Source organism: Pempheris klunzingeri, chromosome 1 (genome assembly GCF_042242105.1).
Source record: "Pempheris klunzingeri isolate RE-2024b chromosome 1, fPemKlu1.hap1, whole genome shotgun sequence".
Classification (NCBI taxonomy): Eukaryota; Metazoa; Chordata; class Actinopteri; order Acropomatiformes; family Pempheridae; genus Pempheris; species Pempheris klunzingeri.
Window position 1 is genome coordinate 30216307 of NC_092012.1, and position 19196 is coordinate 30235502.

At 40.3% G+C, this 19196-nt stretch overlaps 1 protein-coding gene across 1 annotated transcript in view; it reads right to left on the reverse strand.

Moving 5' to 3' along the window:
- efl1 (elongation factor like GTPase 1) overlaps nucleotides 1–13096 on the reverse strand; it is a 92360-nt gene extending 79264 nt beyond the window's left edge. The window contains exons 1-10 of the mRNA XM_070828464.1: nucleotides 13006–13096; nucleotides 11912–11979; nucleotides 11713–11797; nucleotides 11029–11162; nucleotides 9438–9575; nucleotides 9027–9235; nucleotides 6059–6182; nucleotides 3151–3230; nucleotides 1966–2102; nucleotides 1181–1303 (exon numbers count right to left, since the gene is read on the reverse strand). Coding sequence (XP_070684565.1) covers nucleotides 1181–1303; nucleotides 1966–2102; nucleotides 3151–3230; nucleotides 6059–6182; nucleotides 9027–9235; nucleotides 9438–9575; nucleotides 11029–11162; nucleotides 11713–11797; nucleotides 11912–11979; nucleotides 13006–13093 — 1186 coding nt within the window. The 5' untranslated portion in view covers nucleotides 13094–13096. The remainder of the gene's footprint in view (nucleotides 1–1180; nucleotides 1304–1965; nucleotides 2103–3150; nucleotides 3231–6058; nucleotides 6183–9026; nucleotides 9236–9437; nucleotides 9576–11028; nucleotides 11163–11712; nucleotides 11798–11911; nucleotides 11980–13005) is intronic.
- Between the last annotated feature and the right edge of the window lie 6100 nt (nucleotides 13097–19196).

Below are 19196 nucleotides of genomic sequence, written 5' to 3' on the forward strand. Positions count from 1 at the left end.
CTAGCTAGTTGCAAACTTGCAATTTAGTGAAGTTGCATCAAAACTTTTTGGCCACTTGGGGACAGCGGGAACAAGCTGTAGCCAAAACATTGACAAATGATCACCCGTCAATCTGATCAGCTAATGTGTTAGCACAAAGCAACTTCAGCGTTCATGACGGTTGTGCTTCTGGTCACCTGAAATTCAATATTCACTGTCCTATGAGCTCCGTTTTGGTCTCCACCAGCTCTGAAAGTCTCCTTAGTGGCTAAATGCTCCACTATGTTCAGCAGGTAGTCTACCTTGGCAGCTGTTTTTACATGAGTAGTAAGGGTTGAGTTTAACTTTTACATCAGCGAACACATTGATACTAATTGAGTAGAACGGTTTGTAGTGTAACTAGCATATTTTCTGACACCACTGCAGGTTTTTGAAAACTGCTAATGCAATGTAAAGATGTATGTACCAATGTACAATGGTAGACACAATGGTGTTCTATTTTAGTGATGTGTGAATCTCCACTTAGTTCGAACTTAAGAACTAAAACCAGCTCCCGACCTGATTGTTTATAAAATGCTGCTATTAAATCATTACTCCAACAAGCAGAGTAATATTGTTCACAAATAGTTAAAGCTGAGCAAGGCAATTTATTTTTGGTCCCATTGGGTAAGAATTCCATAATAACCTTTCAGCGTATTGTAATTGCAAGTGGTCTCAGAGAAAAATACATTTCTGAACCTCCGCTTGGCTTTAGAAAATGTAGCCTGTGACAATCGCAAGTCCTCTCAGAGAGAGAACATTTCTACAAATGCAGATGTGCGTGCATGTCCATTCAGATGGCGGTGAAAGTCTGATTCAATGGTGGAAAGTCGTGTAGAAAAAGGCTGTGGCTACATCCATTTCATGTTTATGTAGTTCACACTAGCTAACTTTACACCCTTGAATCGCAGTATATCAAAGGGCTTTACTGGTCCCCACATGAGCAAAGCAAACTGGACTAATTCTCATAGAATTACCGCTATACAGTAAATTGGCATTGGGATCACAAACATGATCAGAGAGAGGGAGATCTACAGAAGGAGAGATGCCTTTTTTTGCCTTCTCAAGAGAAGTGCCTTCCCCAGCTTTAACTGACCTTTATGTGTAAAGTTGGTGGAGGTTCCCATTAATTGAATGACACAGATATAGTGCATGTACGTACCTCTTTTAAGTCCTTGGGTCTGTTCTGGCAACAAGTCGAATCGTCGCGCTCCAACACTCATCAGCTTCTCCACTCTCTCTGCCATCATATCTAATGGACTGGGAAGCTTCTCACACACCATCACTACAGTCTGTGTTAAAGAAACCTAGACACTAAATGCACAAACATCCCCCCAAAAAATGCTCAGCTGGGGAAGCCAAACAAACATTTTACATTTCCCCATAGGTGAAATGCGCTAATGTGCTGCGTGGCTCCTCGGGCTCTGTGGCCCTCAGCTTGAACTCCGGAGAGACTGTCTGTAGCCAATCATGGGTCAGTCACACTGGGTCACTTGTGTTGTCTGGCTAAACCCGGAGTGTTTGATGACTTAGTCCAGGTCTTGTTACTTAATATGGTCAGGTTGAGTTTAGAAAGGTAGAGGTGTTGTTGTTGTTAGAACTCAGTTAAAGACGTTTTAATTACTGTTCTCTCCTTGCCAGGAAGCCTCCCACAAGACCGCTATGTTAGAAATCAAGTTCTTTTAAAAATTGTACTTTTCTTTTTGGGCAGTTTTAATATTGTGACTTTATTTCAATGTAGGATTGGTTTGTTTGTTGTTTTGGCCAGGGCTCTCCCTGATTTTAATTCAAGCTTCCAGATCAGGCATTAAAGAGTGGAACACTGGATACCTTGACTCCTCATCTCCTTCACCTAGATTTATGTTACTCCCCTCAATAGGACATCGAAGTGAGCCAGGTTCTGTTCCACAGCCGTTTACAACAGATGAAGACAAAAGAAAAGGATACAGAGGACAGCCTGGGACACCGGTAACCACTGGCTGCAGATGGCAGAGAGGAGGACTTTGGGGTCGGAGTGACGGGAGTCCCTGGCCATCACCTTCACCCCAAGTGATGTCACCACCTTTTCCACCTTCTCCTTGTCTCTAGTCACAGACACACAATAGACATCTTTACAGAAGGACTGTTGGGCATACAGCCCGCACTGTCTTAGAGCAAGGCCGAGGTCAAAGATGAGTATTCAGGCCAGAAGTGAACTTGAAGAAAATGAAAGGCCTTATTTTTGGAATTATTGACTTATGGTTATGAAAGTATTGCAGAGTCCATGTCGCTATGCAGGCTGACATACTGACCTAGATGTAGATCTCCAGGTAGTTGGCTATAAGGTCAGATCGAGGAAAGTAGTACCCCCCTTTTTCCACCTTTTACTGACATCTTACTGTTTTAAGCGGGGTGGGGGTGGGGTTAGTGATACAGCTTCATGTGGGCATGCATATGAAAGCATGTCTATACATTTAAGTTCTCAATATGGACCTTGAGCTAATGGGGATCCAAATAAATAATAAACAGACTTGATCTATAATCTGCCATCTCCTGTCCTGGATTCTATCACTTTGTCACACGCCATTTGTCAGATGCCAACATCTATTGTCACCATCATAACCATCGTCTAGCATTATTTGTACTTCCATACTTTCTGAGAAGAGGTATTTTTTGAGCTAACATGTTCTCAGTAGTTACCTCATTGTGCATCAGTAGGTGTAAATAACATGGTAAGATTACATATATTAAATATATATATTTATAATATATTAAATAATGTTTTTGGCAATGTTAACCCTCTATGTACACACACACCTAAAGTCTTTAGGTTTAGATTGTAATGTACCCCTTCCCCTTGTGCTACACTATATTTTCATATTGAAACATTCCATTACAACAAAGAGTTGGTTCCACTAGTGCAGTGCCCGTTGAGGGTTAGGGCTGCTATTTGCAGCGTTCTGAGGAACTGCTCATCCGATCGACTTCACGCTCAACACTGCTCTCCCTTGGGCCCTCAGCACCCACCAGGTCGATCATATGAACGGTTGTCAAGAACATCGAAGGACCGACATACAGACAAAGAGTAGTTACCTGAAAGCAATACTGCTTGTGATTTTAAAACAGTTTGTCAGGTTAGTATCTTTCACCCACCTCCTAATGACAACTGCATCATATAAACTCCAAATGTTATCCAGCACAAGTTGCACAAACAGTTGCTTCTTTCCTTTGGCCTGCAGCAAAGAGAGAAGAATAAACACATACAAATGAATGTAACAGATAAGGAAAGAACAGAATAGATAGAGTGTGACTGCACACTTGTTTTCAGTAGATTAAGTATAATGGACTTTAAGGCCACTCCAATGCACCAGTTTATACCTATAGAGATTACAGAGTGCTCCTGTAATCTATTTAAGTGTTTGAGTTTTTTATTTCTCTGACATTTCTCTAATGTTGTTGGCAATAAGAAAAAAACGACTGTAGTGCACCAGTTATATAAGCTTATCTTACTGGGTTGGTATAAGAAGCTATAACCAATATTAGTACTTTTATAAGAAACATTTCCACAGCACTAATTCCATCAGTACAAAAGGAGAGTCAAGCTACTCACTGCTCTGATATTCTCTTTAACAAAAAGACCAATAAAGACAGTTTTCATACACTTTTTTTAAATTTTCTTAAGCTACCGTTACATTTCTATCTATGAAACTCAACATTTGCACAAAAGCACCGATGGTTCACATTGAATGCTAACAGGGAAAGGGAGGAAATTCTGTCTTTTGAGCCACTGGAAGGTTTTTAAAGTGAAATATCTGTGGAGGGAAGAACTGAGTCACATTAACTGTAACGGCTTAACTCTGGTTTAACAGCAGTGTAGAAGTGTCTGGGTGAGTCAGGACAGCATTTCTTAATAATAAAAGAGAAACTCAGAACAGCAGCGTGGCAGTGTGACACGACTCAGTTCTTGTGCCTGATGAAGTTAGCGCTGTGGAATATAGAGACAGACTGCATCAACAGCAAACAGCGCAAAATTGAAACAGATCAGAAAACTGAAATATGATACAATCTAATTATCAACAGACAAAATCAGGAAAAAGGCTCGTCTATAATACGAGCCTGGTTTCAGTGAACGTGTGGTTCAGGTGGTTAAAGGCCCCAGCCAGTAAATCCTTGATCACCAACAATGTAAGCAGCCAAAATATGACATATAAATTGTCGTGTAAGAATATGGTGAAGCTAATTTGGTTTTTTTTTCTCTGCACCACCCACGCACAGAGAAATGCACAGACAGTTCACTGGGTCAGTCTATACAGACCATTCCCATCCTGTGAGTGTGCGTCTCTCTATAAAGCCTCTCCATTTCATCCATAACCCCAAAATGCCAGTGAATGGGTGAGCGAGCAGCAATAAGAGCTCAGCCTCTCCATTGCTCTGCTCAGCAGGCACCGCTGCCTCCTCTGCTCACCCCTGGCTCTAAAAAAGAAAGAAACGCTCTAAAAACAGGGGTGCCCACACTTTTTTCCGCTCGTGAGCTACTTTTAAAATGACCAGGTCAAAATGATCTACCTACATTAAAAATGCTAAATTCATTTCTATATATACTGAGTATACTTTAAATATACAATATATGTTGGCATACACTGCAACTAATGTAACCCTTGGTGGTATTACACAGCAGTAATGCACATGGGTGCCAAACAGTGATGGAACCATCAATATTGCACACAAGTAACAAGAGTAATTGGAACATTCAATACATTTGTGGTCACTACCTTACTCTGATCACAGAGTTTTGCGGTAGCTAGAGAGTTTGACAGCGTGCAGGTCCCTGCCCGCGAGTAAAGAAGGTGACTCGCTCTCTGCAGTCTTTCACTCTCTGGTAAGATAGTTAAAAACCATATGTGTACCACCTTATTAGATGGAGCTTTTAAATCGGGTTTAAATGGGATCCCATACTCACGGGACGCCTATGGAGATAACTTTGCAACTTTTGAGCGACTGGTAAATGTGGTTTGGTCATTTCTTTAGATATCTGCAATTGCAAAACTTTGGAGCATCACACTCTGACTGCTTCCCTTTATATCCACCTACATCCCTGCAAAGCTAGGGCCGCACTGCCTACCGCTACCTGTGCCTGACGGCGACCTCAGTGAACTGCTGCAGCTTGCACACATGAGGTGTTCACACAAACAGCGAAGCTGCTACAGTATTGATGCTGCGCTGTGAGCCTGACTAATTTGCTACATTGAGTTTGCCTTCGATAATCGCCATCAAATAAAAGCCCCGTTAACAAATGAAGGGATCCTCGCAGCACAGCTTTTCTACAGACACTGAAACCATTGTGAAAGGTGTAGAATGTTGCTGGTATCACAGATCCTTTTCACTGTATTTTTGCTGTGAACATGCATGGGTCATTTGAAATAAATAGACAAGACTCCAAAACTCTAGATGAGCGGATGAGTCACACTGCTCACATGGGCTCTTCATTTGGTCTTTACAGATCTCATGAAACAGATCTAAACCAGTTTTCCCCTTTTTTTTGATTATTTTTTTCCCCCATAAATCAAGGAATTGGATGCTTTGTTGGTGGGTAATGCAAATAGACATTGCCTTTATCCTTTCCACTGAAACAGGATTTATGTCAAATACATAAAGAACAACTAATAAGAATTCAGAAATGAGAGGCCACATCTCCATGAGCCACAAAATGGTTTAGCAACCACTAGCAGTAACAGAAAGGAAATGCAAAAATACATGAAAATAACCAGCAACCTTCTATTCCTGAAAACACACCTTACCCGCAATGATTAGTCCATTCAATGTTGCCAGATTTTGTTTTGGATGGTCACTTCTTATAAGCAAGCATCCCCCACCTCCATTTCTGTGTCATGCATAGAGCGAGGTGATTGACAGCTTTGGCAGTTTTAGAAGTCGCTGCAAGGTGCTTTATCTCACTCTTAGGCAGCAACTTCTTTGCATTTCTATGAATAATGCAGTGACAATAGAGTTGACTCTAACCTCATCTGATCTTAAGACCTACAAGTACTCATAGTTACATTACCTGAGCTCCTTTCATGATCTTCTTTGCTTTTGCATTGAGGTAGAAATCTCCCCACAGGGTTTTGAGTAGCACCTCTGCCTTAATGCCCATTCTCTGGCTGTAGATGTGGGCAAACTGCTGGATGCTACAAAAAAAACAAAACCAAACTTAGTCTTCCATTTCCATTTTTTATACATGTTCATTGACAATAGAAAAGTACTGACTTTCTTGCAAACCATTCTACAGTGTTTAGCTTTTATTAAATTGGGCTTATTGGCAGCTTTGAGTAAAGTGAAACATTTGTAACTGCTGACAGACTTCAACAGGATCAGGGTAAACATGATAGTATAGTTGTCTGGGTCTCGGCTTCCTGCTCCTTTGTTACAGACGGTAAACGCACGTCTTGAGTTCAGAGGCGGAGAAGACTCGACTGTCTCCGCTGGGACTTCATTGATTTATTTATAGCAGAGACTGATGACAAGGACACAGCTACCCTCGAAACTAGGTCTTCATGTGCTCATCATTGACTGTCACACACTTCCAGGACAGCGTGGAGATCTGTCATCGTGTCGGAGTGTAAAACAACTGTCGTAAAGTAAAAGACACAACTGTCAATTACAAGTACAGAGGAACGAAAATAAGAAGGTTTTACTTTAAGTTCAGAACTATATGAAATAATTGGGTCTTTTAAAAGGTGATAAACATGTTGGACTTTGTTTTGTTTGTTAGTCTCTGTAATAATGCTGACAGTCACAAAGCCACATTTATTAAATCTAAGTTGACAGCACCATCTAGTGACATTTGAAAGTGTATTCAGGTGTATCTAACAGGAAGAGAATGAGTACACTGTAAATTGTTTACTTAATTAATTAACTTAATTACTGATTAAGTTAATACTGTATGTTCATATCCGGTTTGTACTGTGTTTCTCTCAGGTAAACTGGTGCTAGGCTGGACTATCTTTCAGATCGTGTTAATCAACTCTCAGTGGAATTGTGACGGTATAATCAATCCATGCATAGTGTACTCATAATATGACCAAATTAATATGATCAAAAATGGTCACACCCAAAATTAGTAAAACCAATTCAGTATCCAATCAAAGTTGAGTTGTGGTATTGAATAATGGCCAGATAAGTGTTTTTGCATAATATTAAAATGTCACAATGAAGCTGACTTTTGACATTTTGGACATTAAATGTCATCACTTCATTTTAACCTGTTTAACCTGTAGGTGAAACGTTGTCATAATTAGCATATGAATCATTGAGTTGTGGCTAAAAATGTGTTTTGTGTGCAACTTTGGACCACCAAAATCTAATCAATGGACATTTTTGCCAGATAAAATTAAATTCCCTTCAGGCGTTGTGAGATATCACGTTCATGAGAATGGAACAGAGGTGCGGTCAGAGTGAGCTTGAACTTTAACCTGTTACCAACAAACTCAAATCAGTTCATCGTTGAGTCAAAGTGGACGTTTGTGTTAAATATTAAGAAATTCCCCTCAAGTGTTCCTGAGAAATCAAGTTCATGCCAACGGGACAGATGGAGAACCCTAAAGCATAATGCCACTGGCCACACCTATAAAAAAGTTTATATTAACTTGAACACCAAGCACACAAATGCCCCAGGGGGACATTACTGAGGCGAGCCAATCCAGTCACTGCCAACATGCCAGGCCTTCCTCTCGCCAGTCTTCCACTGTTTAGGCCCCCCGTCTGGCCCACAGGCAGAGACTGTCTGGGACCTCTCACAGTGAGCATACTCTTCAGATGCTTAACAGCACGCTGCGTACATCTTGAACTGCTCGACAGTACGGATGCAAATACATTTTCAGTGGCTATCAGAAGATTTGTATCACAGAGAGTGAAACCCTTTGAACGCCTTTGTTGACCGTGGGACTAATTTCAGAGCAGGACAGGCAGAGCAGTAAAATGCCTTCCAGGGTTTGGCACCACACTGATAGTAGCAAGTGGCCCACACACAAGTAAACTTTCAATAGTCCATCTGCTCCATATTACAGTGGAAGCTGGGAAAGAGAGATTTAAAAAATAATAAAAATTACCATCCGTGAATTTAGAACCTCTCTGATATATCTTCTCTAGGGTTGCTGATTGACCAGCATGGCTCCTGTCCTCCAAGGCAAGTTAACGCCTCGGCACGGGTCGATGGTTTCACAGTCAGATCTTAGCAGATCATTTCTGGATAACCTTCATGCCCCATTACCCCTGTATCCTTGCGCATCGTGGCCTATTAGACTTAGACTTCTTTTATTGATCCCCCATAGGGGGCAATTTACATTTATTGGAAGGATAACTGGAACCTACCCTAGGATGGATGGAGCGGTTTACAATTCTAGGGTCATCATTCAAGGTACGTGTGAATACATACGCCCTGTATCCACATTAATCCCATTCCCTGAAACCACTGAGGATGAAACTATATGAAACATTTTTGCTGCATAAACTCACAAGTGGCTGTTGGAGCCTGCAAGCGTATTGACCCTCCTCTCCACAAGGAGACGCCAAGTGGTGGATCAGAGTGCTTGTTGTAGGTCCTCCCACTTTATAAATAGAGGCCTGGATAAGGACTTCCTCTTCTTTGTCACCTTCACCTTGATTGTTTGCCATGTATCTTTTGAATATCCTTCAGTGTAAGTAGAATTTTGCTTAAGAATCGACATGAAGGTTAATGGATAATCTATGATTTTATTTCTAAGCAATATAATGATGAAGAACGCATTTGGCTACTAAATATTTATGGTACTTTCATGTGCAAATGTTTTACTTGATTTAAAGTTTGGATTCATGGTTTGTTTGGGCAACATATTGTAATCTGTGTCTTTGTTTAGAATCATGGCATCATTTTTCTAGATAAATAAACTGGACAATTGTTTGCAGCCCTCGTTTTCCTGGTGGTTTGTGGCTCCTGCTAGAACCTTAAATTCACAAGGAATCATGGTTGCAGCTCAAGAGGGGACCAGCCTCACCTGAAGCCCCATCCATCTATGGCGCTGGCAAAGACCACGTTTCCTTGGTCTGGAGAAAAGTAGAGTTGAGAGTCGTCGGCCTCCTCCAGCCCAGCACTCCAGTCATAAACCTGATCTCCACTCGGTGTCTCATTTTCCTTTTCCTCGTCTTTCTCTGCTCGCTCCTCCAGCACTTTGGATGTGAACAAAGCCCCCGTCACTGCATTCACCTACAAGGAAAGAATCGCACGCCAGCGCTTAGTTGCAGTGGGCTACAAAAATGCTACCAACTTTTCACGTTTTCTACAAGGTAATAGAAAATAGTCACTTTTAATGATTCAAGGCAGCTGAACACAAAAGTACAGTTTCACTGAACAGATATTCATAACACAATGTTGTGGCTGAGTGTTACAGCCCCCCCCCCCCCCTCACCTGTTCCAGGATCTTCTGCAGGTGGCCGTAAGCTTCCTGAGAGGTGAGCTTCAGCTCCATGATGAGTCGGTCGATCTTATTGATGACCAGAACGGGTCGAATGTTCTCCAGCCATGCCTGACGCAGCACAACCTGAGTCTACACACATTACATATTTGCAATGAAGAAAAAAATCCACTTAAAAGCAGAGGTTTTGTCTTTAGCTCATTAACTTAGCTGAGACGGTCACTGGGTGGTGCTGTTGTGCTACAGGTTCGCTCACTGAGCCATTCATGGACTCTCATGCACATGTGCACGAGGAGACAGAAACACGGATTACAACAGAGTGAGTGTGACTTCATTCTCAGGTACCCATTACTCAAATAATACACAAAATATACAAATAGTCATGTAATGCTATAATAATGCTCTGAATGGTCATAGAGAACCTTAATGTGATCAGATTGACAATGCTCTGCCTGTAGCTTCATATTTAATGGGCAGTTAAAAAACAGGGGGAAACAGATAAGTGGCTGTCCTCTACTGCACTGACAGTACAAGTTCTCAGTAGCGCTGTCCAATAATTTGAAATATTCAATCCGTTAAAATGCAATTAATGCAGCTGTGTTTTGCTTATTTTCTGTTTAGTGGGCAGTGATCGTCTCGAGCTCTGCTGCTCTGAATCTAAACCTGAAAATTAATTTTCCAATACCTCTGAGCCATAGGTAATACCTATGCAAGCGAGAAAGCCAAAAGCGGCTTACAGCTGCTGCTTTACCACTGGCAGCAGCTCCTTCAAGATCTGCTACAGTTTTGTTTTAATGCTATTTTTGTTCATCTGTATTACCGAAACACATGAAACCCTTTTCACAGTCGCAGTGATGCCACCAGTGTAGTGTTTTTGGGACTGTTGGCGCTTGTCAGCCAGTATTTCTCTTCAGAGCTTTGAACTGCATCTCAGTTTTCGTTTTGCAAATGAAGACTGCTCCGTTGTCGTCCTGTGACCCAAGCATGAAACATCTGTCCTAACGTGTGGTTGTACGTGGGGGTGAGAACGTAACCAGTCTCTATTCAAAAATAGTTGTTGGCATCAGATGTGAATAACCACCTTGATCAGAGACGGGGGTTGCGCCCTCCTCCTTGTATAACACCAGTCACATGACCATCAGTCTATAATTAGGTCATGTGACAACGCTTGAGCCAGCTTCATTTACTAATTAGGACCGTAAGACGAGAAAGCTCTGAAAGCCATTAAGTGGATCTTTATGCTTGGATCATCTTGTTCTACATGCTGTTCCCAAGAGTCCAGAACTAAAGTTATTATCCAAGTCTAACCTTTGGGCTCATGAAAGTGGAGGCTATGTACTTCCTACACTTTCCATCTGAACTTTTTGAAAAATGCAAAAAAATGAATCAGACATTTTAATGTCAGTTAATTTCACATATCTAATAAAATCCAACGTACTTGGGTACAGAGAAATCCAAATACTTACAAACTGCAGACTTGGCATGTTCACAGGTAAGAATGTGGATCTCTATAGTAAATAAGATGTCTCTTCTTTATTTACCAACAGCTTACAGAGTGAGACATTGAGTCAACATCGACACTTACCTGTGGACACACTCCCTCCACAGCATCGACGACTACAATGGCCCCATCACACAGCCTGACAGCCGTGGAAACTTCCGAGGAGAAGTCGACGTGACCGGGGGAGTCGATGAGATTTAGTAAGTACTCCTGATCTCCTGAGGAGACAAGAGGTACACAAACAGAGTCTTCAACTGGGAAATAAACTTGTTTAGACTGCAGAGAATTTCAGCAATTATTTGCTAGAATGCTTTTTAGAGAAAAAAAAAAAAAAGCAGTAGCAAGCTAGGCAGCTACTTCATTAGAGGCAATAGTATTAAATGCATGAGTCAAAGCCTTGGAGCTTAAAACGACTACATAGTTGAAACTGTCATCTGTCACAATAGAAAATATAATAATATAATATCATAAAACCAAAGGTCATACTCAGTGCAAGTATTCATACTACTATATGCCTCATGTTAGATCCTTCATTTTGCTCTCCAGTCATACTGGGAGAGATCCAACACTGAAATATAAAAACACAAACATATCTTGCTCTGTTACCTTAATCGCTATTACACTCTGCAGTAAAACCAATAGACTATACAAGTCTTTGGTTCTCTTCTGTCAAATTTAATTTCTAAAAAAGGCAATTGAAAAAAATCTAGAAGATCCAAAAGTCAGACCGTGAGGATTTTACCTCGGGGGTAACCTGAGCTGCCTTACCATTGCTGTAATGCAGCGAGATGGCGCTGGATTTCATGGTGATTCCTCTGATCTGTTCATCCTCCCTGCTGTCCAGATACCTCAGCTGGTAGATTAACGCAGCACAAATGATGATAAAAACAACTTAAACACACACAGCGTGTACGGGTCATGGAGCAGGACTGTCAAAAAGGTTTGCGTAGCAAATAAAGTCACTTACCTTCCCAGCCAGTCGACTTGAAATGATGCCATTACTTGCCACTAAGCAGTCGGCCAGAGTGGTTTTGCCTGCAAAGATGCAGATGGTTCTAAATGATTTCACCACCTTACAGCTTACACCTTCACCTGAACATGTGGACCGACACCAAATCTGTTTCATTTCCTAATGAGAAATAACCTTTGATTAAACTTTAACTGTAAAGACTCGCTGCTTTTCTATGACATTATTTTAAACTAAATGTCTTTTAAGCTTTGAACTGCAGATTGGACAAATAAACATATGTTCGGCATTGGGAAATTATGATGTCCATTTCTTTTACCATCATCTTGTATACTAACAACCTATGAATTAAAAATGATTAATGAAATTAATCAGCTCTAAGATTCTTTAACCCCAGTTTGCACCATGTCCTACATAATTACTTCCATGACCAAAAAAGTGTATAATTGAATGGAATACAGTTTTCAACAAAGTCCACCACAGTAAAACATTTAACACTCCTGTACATACGCAGTATTTACTGTCAGTGGTTTGAACTCTTGCCTCACAACAATCTCTTGTTCACTCCCAAATCAGGAAAAAAAAAATCCACTCTGATTAATAAATTTAGTTTTTCTTCAATGATGAAATTTTGCTCCACCTAAACTGTAAAAAGCAATGGATTTAAAGGGTCCTAAATCAGATTTCGAATACCTTGAGTGAAGACAATGATGCTGTGTTAGTTGTATCCATATGGCCCAATCCCAGCTTCACATGTCATTTCATATTCATCAATATAGCCACAAATAAATATGTTGTTTTTGTCAAACAGTGCAAGTCAAACAATAGCTACTTATATCCGCATCGATTACAAAGATGTTACAGTTCCTGGTTGCACCTGCATTATTATAACTTATTAACTTTGACGTGTCATCTATGATGCATGGCATGTGCCACATTTACAGCAACTTAGGATGTAGCTTTATTTGAGTTAAACATGCTCATCACCTGTCTGCAAGCAGCTAAATATTAAGTTAACTGACTTCTAAATGGACTTTGGCTTGCTATAATCTGCCAAGCATTGCGCACAATCTGCAATAAAACTGTCAGCTCACCATGATCAACATGTGCCAGGATGCACAGGTTCCTGGTGTTTGCAGGGTTTCTCTGCAGTGCAATGATCTTCTCCAGGCGGAGTCCCATGGCGCACACCTGAAACACATGTCAGTGAACAGCAATCAGCTGGTAGATGGTATAAACTGCTTTAAGCTTGTTAATATGGGAAATGATTCAACACAGCTGACTGAGATCTCCTAATCAGACCCTTTCCCAACTCATTCGTACCACTTCTGATGCTTCCTCTTACAAGTTAAGATGAGTTTAGAGTCATCCGGCATTCACATTAGCTGGTACTAATGATGATATAGTATGGTGAAGTGTGAGTACAGCGACAGCACCATTACATTCAGTTGTGTTGCAGTGAACGCTTTGCCTTCTGGCTACAGCTAGCTTTCAAAAACTGTTAATTACAGTACAGTCAGCACAGGAGAGAGACTGGACAATAGGCGCGGACAGTCATTTGCCTGTGAGTTGTAATGGGGGACATCTGCTAACGCAGCAGCTAGCTCCATCCAAACTTCTCCCAGAAAGAATAATAAGACACAACCCCGCTTCTAAAGTCTGCACACAACACCACTATCGCGTGTTCTGCTGATGTGTCGAGTTAAAAGAAGAATAAGAAGAGAATAAGCGCTAATTTTGAAGACATGTGGACATTCTGAACTCACGTTGTTTACCCGGAAGTTGATGCGATACGTCATCCACGCCCGTTTGATAGCATTGGTGCTGCATTCAGGGAACGTACTGAAAACGAGCTTTGTTTTAACACAGTCGTGACTTATTCATTACCGCTGCACTGTTTCATAAAGGCTTCAGGCTGTGAATACCGGCTAGAATACAGCAATAATTCAAATCAGCATAAAAAAACGTCACGACTCTCTCCTGTTAACAAAGTTTACGTTCACTAAATAGCTCTTCTTTTTTAAACGCGTGGCTTTGAACGCAGCATGTCGCTCAGTGGTGTGACGCTCTGTCGTTGCTGGGTTACCAGACAGAAGAACCCTTTTTAAAAAGTTGTGGAAGGTTAATTGAAGATGTCAGAAGATTGTTTATTACACTGATGTTTGGTACATTCTAAAAGCATGTACTCAATAGAACGGATGAGGCCGAGGGGATGAAAGGCAATGATCATAATGGAAGAATGGTGCTGCTGCTTTGGCCACCAAATATGAGATGCTGAGATTAGAAATCAAATAGAAAGTAGAAATTGCTGCACTCACCTGGCAGGACCTTGCAGAGTCATTCTAGTGATTTCTGAGGCGACTTGGCGTTTGACAGACATTAACCTACCTATCAATCTGAATCACCAGTGACAACCTGCGACACATAACTTACAAATAATAATAGGCTATAGACATTACTTTCATCCACTATCACCACTGATAGTGGTGGGGATTATTTGAAGTCTTCAAGGAATAGAGCAAAAGTTGCTAGTTGGTAAATACAAAACTAAATGGCACTGCTTTCCGTGAGGGATGATGCCTGACGAGGCATCATATATTATCAGGACTTCATGGAGTATGGAGAGGCTGACATAATGGATGTATAAAGAGAATTGGATACAGTGTTGGAGGCGAGGCTCCGTTTGTTCTCTTGAAAGTTGCTCAGTGCCACTTCTCGCTGTAAAGAAATTACCTAGAAGTACCATGTACGCTCTATGTCCTGTAGAGATAGCACAGTGAACTAACTTCTATGCCATAATTGCTTAATTGCTGGTGTTACCCTCCACAGACTTAAATGGGGATAAAATCCTTTTATTGTGCCACTCTTCTAGACTTTACAAATGTTCAATGATCAAATATCAATCCATTCAAATCCACAGTTTTACAGGCATGTCTATAAAGAAATACATATAAAGATATATAATAATATGAAACGTATACAAATATGTTGGGGCCCAATAGCCTCACGTGACAGACGCTGTTGTCGCAATTACGCAGTTTAGCCACTATGACAAATTAGCTTCAAAGTCTTATGCATTTCCTGGGGGCTTGGTTGCTCGCCAGATGGTTGCATTCACTGAATCCATTAATTTCCTTATTACAGAGAAACTTAGTGTGTTTTGCAATCAGAATGTAAAGGCTTTCACAAATCATAACTCAGTTTCTCTTGTAATACCTCAGGGTTTGACTTATACCCTGAGCAATCACCCAGACTATTGTATAAAAACAGATATCCATTACATACATTCAAGTATCTGTTGTAAACAATATCTCCTTACTTACTCTGCAAAAGGATTGTTTTCTTAATTTGCCTGTCTCATCTGTTTGCATGTGTTTTCTTAAGTTATGGTGTGTTGAGCTGTCACGGCCACGAAAAGGTTCTCCTCGTTGAATACAGCCACAGTGGTTTAATTAGCATCCAGAGGAACTCATCAGAAATGCTAACCAAGTATAGGCTTTAAATGTTCATATGAGCAAAAAGACTTACCACGGTCTTATTGTCAGTCTCAGCTAATAGGTAAAACAAAGTCTCTTCTCTTCTGAGAGACCGGATGCATTATCTGAAACCATTTAAAAAAAGACTACTCTGTTCATCAACTTACCTGTTACGTGATAGGAACTATGATGCTGTTGTCACATATAAAGATCAGATGATGTTACTTGGCACTGAAAAACTTTTTAAAAATGACATTGAAGGAGCAAGTTGATAGGCAGGAGTACAGTTGATATAAAAAGTCTATACAACCTTGTGAAATTGCAGGGGTTTTTTTAAATTTTTTTTAATCTAAAGACAGAAATGCCACCAGTATGAATGTCAACCTTGTTCCATCTTTAATGTGATCTTCCAACAGGCAAAAACAAAGAAAAAAAACATTAAGAACATTTTAAATAAAGGAAACAAAGAGCACAAAGCCGTGATTGCAAACGTATACAATCACTGTTTTGTGCTCTTTGTTTCTTTAATTTAAAATGTTCCTAATGTTTTTTTTTTTCCAATGTTGATGAAGGTAAGGAGAAACTTGTTAGGGAGGCAACCAAAAGGCCGACAGCAACACTGAAGGAACTTGACCTCCATAGGCCAAGGTTGTATTTTCAGGCCCTAATTCTAAAAGACATGTTTTGTGCAAAGCCAAAACGGATCATAATTGTAGGAATACCATACGGACTGGAGCATGGTGGTAGTATCATGTTGTGGGCGCTCTTGCCAAAGTAGACTGGATAATGAATAGCTTCAGAAATCTATTCAGAAATGGCACAAAACCTGACCCCATGTCGGACAGCTGGAGATTAAGAGGAATTTCACATTCCAACATATAATTATAGTATAGTATAGCAATAATTACAAAAAGTAGTAATGATTAATTACTTGATACTTAATATAGTAATAATTACAAAAGGTGCTTCTACAAAATATTAGTTGGATGGGGTTTGCAGACTAATCAGGGTGTTTTTTTGGTTAGTCTTTAATCTAAAATGCTCCTAATTATTATCTGTTTTTTATCTCTGGGTTTTTGTTTGTTGGAAGATTCACAAGTCCAGACCAGGTCTCTTAAGCAGGTAGTTATACCACAGCCAAATTAACCTGCTGGAAGTTTCTGGGGAAAGAATTAGTTGGTATGCCCTAGTTAACCCCTTACTGCCTGAATTTATTTACAATTATATAAAAAAATAAACGATGTGTTTTTGCATTAAAGCAGATGCTAAATTAAGTGGAGATTGTTAATTTGAATATAGCATAGCATAGAATGTGTATATATATATATATATTTATGTATGTATGCATCTATGTATATCTAATGTATACATAGAATATGCATCAACCAGTATTAGTGGGATACAGAGGCCACCTCAGCTGCATCAAGACCAGAAGAGGTTTGAGGCGAATTCGTGACAACAGTCAACAAGGGGTTAAACACCCCTCCCTCCCCTCCCTGTGCACAGTGCATAGTATATCTATGGTGGAATATTTAGTGACCCTAGAGTTGCTGCGTGGGCCGCCTCTCCAAGATAGACCCCAAGATTAAGAATTAAAGGACCCACCTGAAGACCCTGATAATGATAACAATTAAAACGTCACAACCCAGTTGCTTTACTCTGAGCTGGAGGCTTTCAATGGCTCCTGGGGGTCTGAGGCCGTCAGACACCTTGATCCAATCTTGTTTTAGCTCACAGTATCAGCCAGAACCGATTACACTCCAGTGTAATGCTAATGCTTTTAGCAAAGTCGCACATGAGTTCTAAACATCAGAATATTTGGGGATGCTGTTGTGCAATGTAATAATCAGGGAGTTTATTTTTGAGGTGACAAACCATGTGTTGAAAAGTCAGTCCAACTCATACAGGTCTGGACAAGAGACTCAGAGAGAGTCTCAACAAGAAAAACTGATCGCTGTGATCGTTTTATACACACATAGCTTCTCCCTCTGCTGACAGTAGGGACTGTGGCTGATGTGTATGTCTCAGCTGTATTACTGTGCAAATTACTTAAAAGTCAAGTAGTATCTTGCAGTGACTTCTTGAATAGCTAATGGCACCTTCTTTGAACAGTGCCTAATTCATGTGTCATTTGGTGAAAATGAAAATAACTTTCAAACTGAGGCTGTCACAACCATATCCTATCCATTCACAGCTAGAAATGTATGAGTGGAGTTTATCTTGGGCACCAAATCCAGGGCTCAGCAGGTGGCTATATTTCTATTGCTGCAGGATTTTATCCCATGTCTTACTTAGTCCTTGTTGCCTGCAATATATTTTTAATTATTGCAACTGATGCACGTCTTCCTGGTGCTCTCCTGCAATAAACTATATGGAATCCCATAGTGTGTTGTCTGTGTTGATCTGTGGCTGGAATCCTTTCAACCATCAGCAGCACTTTGGAAATGTGACAATGTCATGGATGAGGACAATGCAATGCCAGTGTTCATCCTAATACATGAGGTACATGTCCTGACTATGCTGCTTGTGCGAGCTACCCAAGTCATTTCCCAGTGCTTCCAGTCTTTGTGCTCAGCTATAGTTAAAATGTCCTGGGCCTGCCTCTATGCATGGCACAGAAACTAATCAGCTCTGATTTTGAGTAAAACAGAAACAAGCAGAATTCACTGATTGAGATCCCATCCTGGCACATTTTTAAAGATGCAAAAATAATCCCTCCCTGAAAATTCCAGAATATGAATATGCGCATATATTAAATGTGTGAAGCTGATTCTTGAACTTGGAAACGAGGTAATTTGACAAAAAAAAAATCCTAACTCAAAGACCATTTACTAGTGAAGCTTTGATGAGCTCCATCTGCAGAGGAAGACTGACATGTGGATGAAAGCACATAAAAAAAAAAGCTAGCAAGTGGAATTTGAGTTAAGATTTATTTTGATATTCATGTATAATTTGTTCCAAACTTTTAACCACAGGACAAAAGCTGTAAACGTCACTCAACTTCCAAGTCGTGCTTATGTGATTTGCATATTAGGTTAGTTGTGCTGTTGCTATCGCTACATGCTATTTCTGTTTAAAAGTTTGATTTTAGGAAACCCTTTACCTTTAGAGCTGGAGTTAGATGTTTTTCCCCCAAAATAAAACCAGGTAAAAACTAGGTCCACATTTGGAAGTGATCAAACTGTCTTTATTCCTTTGGGTTTTATCTAAAGCACATTAATGATTTGTTGTACTACCTCACCTTCCCCCAGTCAAGCTGCAAGTCCACAAGCAGTGTAATGTCACCACATCAGATATACTGTATAGCCATCAGTAGCCATGGAGAAACACTGAAAAATGCATGATGCCAAGTGGCATTTCACAATGGAGCTATAAAACATTGGAGATTGCGCTTAAACACATGCAAATAAAATCAGGTGACTGGTAGCTAACGTACCACCCAATCAACATATACACGTGCTTTATAGTCTAAGATTTTAAACAAGAGTTAAAAAGACACCTTAACCAAGAATAAGTAACAAAATAAAAGTCTCACACAATCTACATACACTCAATATACCATATTGCACTTAGAACACAGTATATACAAGACATTTTACAATGCAGCACATCAGTATGATAACCAACACAAAGGTAGCATGAATAAATCCATCTATCACAATCAGTGTTGTGCTGGTGCCTCAGCTTTATCTCAATGAACCGCATGTTCTTCACTTCACCAAATGTCCTGCACTGTCATGGATGAGAATCATAGAGTGGTGTTGATGAACGTGAGTATGAGTCGATGCTTTCACAACTGAAGCTCCACC